General features: G+C 37.6%; 1 protein-coding gene across 2 annotated transcripts in view; it reads right to left on the bottom strand.

The window, feature by feature from the left end:
- The window catches only part of CASC4 (cancer susceptibility 4), a 117,585-nt gene that overhangs the window by 63,978 nt on the left and 46,401 nt on the right, over positions 1-7,206 (bottom strand). For both annotated transcript variants that reach the window (XM_003791781.3, XM_023514276.1), the window contains exon 2: positions 6,677-6,731. In XM_003791781.3, the coding sequence (XP_003791829.1) occupies positions 6,677-6,731 (55 nt within the window). The remainder of the gene's footprint in view (positions 1-6,676; positions 6,732-7,206) is intronic.

Below are 7,206 nucleotides of genomic sequence, written 5' to 3'. Positions count from 1 at the left end.
GGGCCCGGGCTGGGGATTCGAACCCGCCACCTTAGGTGTATGTGGCTGGCGCCTTAGCCACTTGAGCCACAGGCGCCGAGCCTAATTGCCTTTTATAACACATTCATTGTCAATAAAATTTATTTGGTTTGGTTTGGTTTTTGAGACAGGGTCTCACTCTGGTGCCCTGGCCAGAGTGCAGTGTTGTCATCAGAACTCACCACAACCTCAAACTCTGGGCTCAAGTGATCTTCTTGCCTGAGCCTCCTAAGTAGCTGGGACTACAGATGCATGCCACAATGTCTGGCTAATTTTCTATTTTTAGTAGAGATAGGGTCTCGCTCTTGCTCAAGCTAGTCTTGAACTCCTAAACTCAAGCGATCCACTGCCCTTGACCTCCCAGAGTACTCGGATTCCAGGTCAGCCACCACGCCCAGCCAAAATAATTTTTTTTTTTTTAAGACAGAGTCTTACTATGTCATCCTCAGTAGACTGCTGTCACAGCTCATAGCAACCTCAAACTCTTGGGTTTAAATGATTCTCTTGCCTCAGCCTTCCAAATAGCTGGGACTTACAAGCACCCACCACAACACCCAGCTATTTTTTGGCTGTAGTTGTCATTGTTGTTTGGCAGGCCCGGGCAGGGTTCGAACCTGCCAGCTCCAGTATATATGGCTGGCACCCTAGCCACTGAGCTGCAGGTGCTGAGCCAGACTAAAATTTGTTTTTAAAACAATATAGCCTCAGTGGCTTTCACGTCAATCTGACATATCTTTTAAATTATAAATCTTTCTACATTATGTAGACATACACTAAGCTCTGGGGACAGTACCAGAAAAAACTACCTATCTCTTTAAACCTATCTGCATTATAGAAGTAGGAAAAAAATCATACTTTTAAGATACAAAATTCAAATTTTCTTTTTCATTTTAAATTCTGTTTGGCTAAAGAGTTAGGTGCCAATCACTCTGGGTCTCACTTCTACTTCTGCTTCTGATGCTAGCTCCACATATCCCAAAATTTCATTTTCAGATGTCATCCCTTCTAGACTAGGGCTGACAGATTTTAGTGGAAATAAATAACATAAATTTCCAAATTGGATGGTAAATAAAAATATAGGCCAGACATTCTTTTGTAAACTTTTAATTTATTAATCGCTAGCCACACATTTTCTAGATTTTATTCTCTCATCATCTGAGCTTACAGATGAAAGAAATACAGGCAAAAAAGAGTAAATGTCAATTTCTTAAATAGATAATTTAAAAATCAACCAACGGGGGCCTGGCATAGTGGCTTATACTTATAATCCTAGCACTTTGGAAGGCAGAGGTGGGAAGATCCCTTAAGGCTATAAGTTCAAGACCAGCCCAGGTAACATATCAAAGCCCCATTTCTGCCAATAAATTTAAAGAACTAGCCTGGAGTGGGTGATGCTGGGCTGTAGCCCTAGCTACTCAGAAGCCTGAGGTAGGAAGACTGCTTAAGACTAGAAGTGGGAAGCTGCCCTTGGCAAGGACTGGACTCTTACAGTCCAGCTTGACAGTCTTAGTAGTTAAGCAAAAGTCATATTAAGAAAGTTCTAGTTTTTGTTTTTTTTGAGGCAGAGTCTCACTTGGTTACCCTCTTTTTTTTCTGAGGCAGAGTGTCACTTGGTTACCCTCTGTAGAGTGCTGTACCATCACAGCTCACACCAACTTCAAACTCTTGGGCTCAAGTAATTCTGTTTTTTTTGTTTTTGGCTGGGATTGGGTTTGAACCCGCCACCTCTGGCATATGGGGCCAGCACCTTACTCCTTTGAGCCACAGGCATCACCTCAAGTGATTCTCTTGCCTCAGCCTCCGGAGTAACGAGGACTACAGGTGTCTGCCACAATACCTGGCTTTTTTTTTTTTTTTTTTTTGAGAGATGGGGTATCACTCTAGCTCAGGCTGGTCTCAAACCTGTGAGCTCACGTAATCCACCTGCCTCAGCTTCCCAAAGTGCCAGGATTACAAGCATGAGCCACCATGCCTGGCCCAAGAGAAAGTTCTAGTTTTTATAAATGGGAACAGGGCTTTATATTGAATAAACCAACAGCTATTAATTAAGTTTAAAATATGAGGTAAGACAATTAAGTTTGCAGACTCATCCTAGAAAAAGTGCTACACACCTCATTGCCAAATGTCACTATAGTCATCCTAGAAGGACTCCCCTTGGAAAAGTATGCACCAACCTCAGCACCTAGTTAACCCTTCAAAGCATTTTTTTCTACAATGAGTTCAGGGAACTTGTCAGATAACAGCTTTGATGGCCATTCCAGAGAAAGAGTCCAAAATTGTTTTGAAAGGTAGACTAGTCACTGGCATGGATGCACAGCTTTCCAAGAGGAGTACTTCAAGGGTGACCATAGTGATATTCAACAATGAGGTATATAGCATTTTTTCTAGGATCAGGTCACAAACTTAATTGTCTGACGTCGTATAATACACACACATCTAACCACAATATGTCAATATTATAATTATAATATAACATCTATTTTTCATGGAAGGCTTATAGTATTAGTCTTATTATTCTAAAGGTACTCCAAAAATGCTTGGGATATATGTTTTTATTTTTAATTTTTTTAGAGACCTACTTTAGCCTCCTACTGAGATTACAGGCTAGAGATACACATTTTTCAAAAGCAGACACAAACATATATTTATAACAATTTTACCTATGTAAAAAAGCTAGAGTTAGAATATATCAAAATGTAATCAATGATTATGTCTGATGGGTAGGATTTTGAGCATATTCTTTTTTTCTTTACTTTTTAAATTCTACTGTGAAATTATAATTGTAGCAATAACAAAAAAATTTAGGTCACATGAACATCTCGTAAGCCTGTAAATAACAGTATGCATAATAGTGGCCATTATATAATGTAATAATCAGGTTTCAAAATGCAATAATTCACATAAAATGTTTGTAGTTAATGATTACCTTTATATATTCAAGCCACATTTGAAATTTCTCTTTTTATTCTATTAAATTCTTCAAATGTGAACGTGGATGATTTACCACTACCCCTACCTCACATAAAAGTGATGAATCTGTGGCCAGGTAGCCATAAACAACACAGTTAGCTTATTACTTGATCCTTGTCTCCATCTCCTAAGACATAACAGGTTAGAGGTAGCAGAAATCCTGGCCTCAGTTATGAATATGAGATCCCAGGAGAAAGAAATACAAGAAGCTCTGGAGCTAAGAGATGAAGTAGCGAGTTCAGTAAATCTGTTCCCAGGCTAGATAGGTTCTATAATTGAAAGCTAGTTCAATTAAAAAAATAAAAAATAAAAAAATCAGTTCCTCATTAGGATAGTGGTAAAGTAATAATTAAGAAAAAAAAAAAAAAAGAAAGAAAAGAAAAGAAAGGAAAAAAGAATCAGCAACTACCAGGAATAGACTTCGGTGATCTCTCAGCCTCATTCTCAGGAAAAAGGGAAGAGAATAAAGACTACAATCTCTTCTGATACAGTTTCTATTTCCTACACTATAAAATACCTAATGCAAGGGAGAAGTAGGGGAATGAGCAGGAAGGGAGAAAGGAAGAGGGAGGGGGATGGGAGGAGGTCATGGTCTATGGCACACCTCTTAGAGGCAGGACACAATTATAAGAGGGACTTTATCTAACAAATGCAATCAGTGTAACCTAATTCTTTGTACCTTCAATGAATCCCAAACAATTAAAAAAAAAGTAATAAAAATAAATAAATAAAATACCTAAAGTAGCTTCAGAATTAACCCAAGACTTAGTATGGTTTCAAGAATCAGGATGGCTTTACTCTACCTCCTTGTAAAGGTTCCCACTGACAATATTTGAAATTTCTTTATTAGGAAATACAATTTTCACTTATGATTAAAGACTAAAGGCTTAAAATACAATTGCCAAAGTAAAATAAAACATCAGCATTAATGAGTTTTAACTCATGTTAAAATATCAAATTCTTTCTATTTGAATACAGGAAAAAGATATAAGCAGGGAAGTAATCGTTCTTTCAATAGGTCAAAATAAACACTTCCAAGGGGAAAAGTAAGTAGGCCAGAACAAAAGAAAGACAAAATTTTCCTGTATCACAATTTAACTTCTGTCTGTGTTTTCTTTATATGAACCCAGAGATACTCTGTGCCTAGTGTGGCTGCTCTGAGTCAGGATGCTCCCTGTCTGAAAGTAACACCAGGGTGCATTATAGAGAGGCATGGCTGTACTCCTTCAACTTAACTTCAAAAGATTAGGAATAAATAAGAAAGGGGTTGCCTAGGGCCAGCTTTTAAGCAAAATAGATTTACTTCTAGGAAATGCTGACTTCAAATTTTCTTTCAGTAGCAGGGATAAAAAGGTGGGCTTTTCTAGATAAATCTGTATATAGCAGAATGTTAATGTATTATCTCAGGGATTTTAAAAAACAACTCTCATTCCTTGTATTTCTAAAAAAATATTAACCACCAAAAATGTCTACTAATTCCATCATACCATGTATAATTACAAAGAAAGCAGTCAAATCTTGATTTTACAATTCAATTGTCAAGACATTGTTTCTGGGGCACCAGTAGCTCAGTGGTTAGGGGGCAGGCCACATGCTCTGGGGCTGATGGGTTGGAACCTGGCCCAGGCCTGCTAAACAAAAAAGAAAAAAAATAATAAGTGGGCGTTGTGGTAGGTGCCGGTAGTCTCAGCTACTAGGGAGGCTGAGGCAAGAGAATCACTTGAGCCCAAGAGTTTGAGGTTGCTGTGAGCTATGAAGCCACAGCACTCTCCTGAGGGTGACAAAGTGAGACTCTGGTCTCAATTTAAAAAATAAAAACAAAAAAAACATTGTTTCTGTAGATATTGTTTCCAAAGTGGGCGGCGCCTATGGCTCAGTGAGTAGGGTGCTTGCCCCACATACCGAGGGTGGTAGGTTCAAACCTGGACCCGGCCAAATCACCGGGCATTGTGGTGGGCACCTGTGGTCCCAGCTACTCAGGAGGCTGAGGCAAGAGAATCGCCTAAGCCCAAAAGCTGGAGGTTGCTGTGAGCTGTGATGCCACCGCACTCTACCAAGGGTGACAAAGTAAGACTCTGTCTTAAAAAAAAAAAAAAAAAAAGAAATTGTTCCCAAGGTGCAAAAGTTGAAGTAATGAAATTCAATCTTAAAAGTCCAAACGTCAGGGCTGGGTGCGGTGGCTCATGCCTGTCATCCTGGAACTTGGGAGGCTGAGGCGGGTGGATTGTCTGAGCTCACAGAGACCAGCCTCAGCCAGAGCAAGACCTCATCTCTAAAAATAGCCAGGTGCTTAAGAATTGCTTGAGCTCAAGAGTTTGAGGTTGCTGTGAGCTTTGAAGCCACAGCATTCTACTGAGGGTGCCAAAGTGAGACACTGTCTCAAAAAAAAAAAAAAAAAAAAGTCCAAGCTTCAGTGAGTATGCTGAAACTAAAAGTTGTACTGCTATACATACAAATCCAAGCCTTCTTCTCTAGTGAAGAGTATCATACAAAATTTCAGTTCAACATCAACAGTACAATAAAGATTCTTATTCAGTAACATAGGTTATCATTTTTGTTGATGTATATTAAGATAAGCCACAGACTTCTTATTCAACTGATCTACTACTATTTAATGATAAACACACTTTGATAACAAGTGGAATCATTTGTAAATACTGCAAACCAGAAGCAGCACTGAAGTGTGGCACCTTCTGAGTCAGCCTAAGTAGAACATGGATACAAATGCAACAAAAACCCATGTGACGACTCAGAAAGCATTTCTAAAAGAAAGTTGCTCTAAATCATAGATAGTAAAATATTAACAACTTTTATTTTAGGGTTACATTAGGAACATAAATGATTTCTAATAGTTTAGCTAGGTAAGGAGCAAAACTTCACTACATTACAAAGCCAGCTAAGGTTAGCTACTTTAAATAGATGATAAAAATAGATTATCTAATTCTATCAGGAAAAGCTCAAAATGATAAGAGAACAAGGGATACTTAAGAAATTAGAGAGCATGTATTACCTACATACATAAACTTAGAGTCAATGCACAAACTTTTAAAGTATAAAGGGTTATAATCAAAGGATATGAGGGAGAAGCAGGTTGATCCTCAGACCCCAAACTCCAAAGGCCAGCAATGAAGAGTGTAGAGCTATTTTTTTCCAATAATACCTGTAGTCACCTCCGGATCACTTCATCCAAGCAAAAATGTGGTGTGTATTTTAATATTTGTTACATATATATCTATCTATTTTCCAAGTTTCTTTCTGTTCCCAGGGTATCTAAAACATTTGGCTTAGAGGATCTGTCCAAAGCATCCCTAGATTTGAATGGATTATTTTAGCAGATTGAACACAGTATAGAAGGAACTCTTCTCACCTTTTCCCTAGAAATTTGATAGCCTCCGAAGCTACAGCTCTATTTTCTTTGAGGATTCTTTTAAGAAAATTTTATTGCATGAAATCAGCACAAGACTAAGATACAGACATCAAATTTTAGCTTGCATTTATTAGATATAAAGCAATATTAAATAACTTTTATTATGTCCTAAGATTCAAAGATAAGTGTTTTGCCATCAGAGGATCGTGGTTCAGAAAATTTTATTTCATTAAGGTGTCTAATTTACCATTTCTTAATTCTTGAGGATGTTAGGCATTTAATGAGCTTTGTTTATCTTTCATCTGTGATTAAGTTTCTTACCCTTTAAATGATGTATGTCTGCCATCTGATATGATATGTTGTTCTGTAGTTTGACCTGAAAAATAAAATTAAGTTTTCATTTTACTAAAGAAAAGCAGTTTTGCTCAGACTTATTTATTTGCTCATGTTCACTTTGAGCTTCATCATAAATACAAATGAAAAATTCTGATTATTTATACCCCATCTCCTTTCAAAAACAATCAAAGGTAAATTCTGATTTTGTATCACTTATTTTAAATTACACAAGAATATTCATTTTATCTGATATACAGTGTAATAATTTTCAAAAGTTTGAGTTGAACATCACATATAATTTTTTTTGCAAAACTCAAAAATGCTGTGGTCACTGTCATCTAGGAGCCTATGCACAGCAACACAAAGAACTCCAAAGTATACCAAAACATAACTGATATTAAAGCTTAGCAGTCAATTTAGAAATTAAAACAAGGCCTTGGAGGCTCGGCGCCTGTGGCTCAAGTGGCTGAGGGGCCAGCCACATATACCTAAAGTGGTGGGTTCAAATCCAGCCT

Source organism: Otolemur garnettii, unplaced genomic scaffold (assembly GCF_000181295.1).
Source record: "Otolemur garnettii isolate 467f Iridium unplaced genomic scaffold, OtoGar3 scaffold00050, whole genome shotgun sequence".
NCBI lineage: Eukaryota > Metazoa > Chordata > Mammalia > Primates > Galagidae > Otolemur > Otolemur garnettii.
The sequence above is the reverse complement of the archived record's forward strand: the minus strand, read 5'-3'. Positions and strand labels throughout refer to the sequence as shown.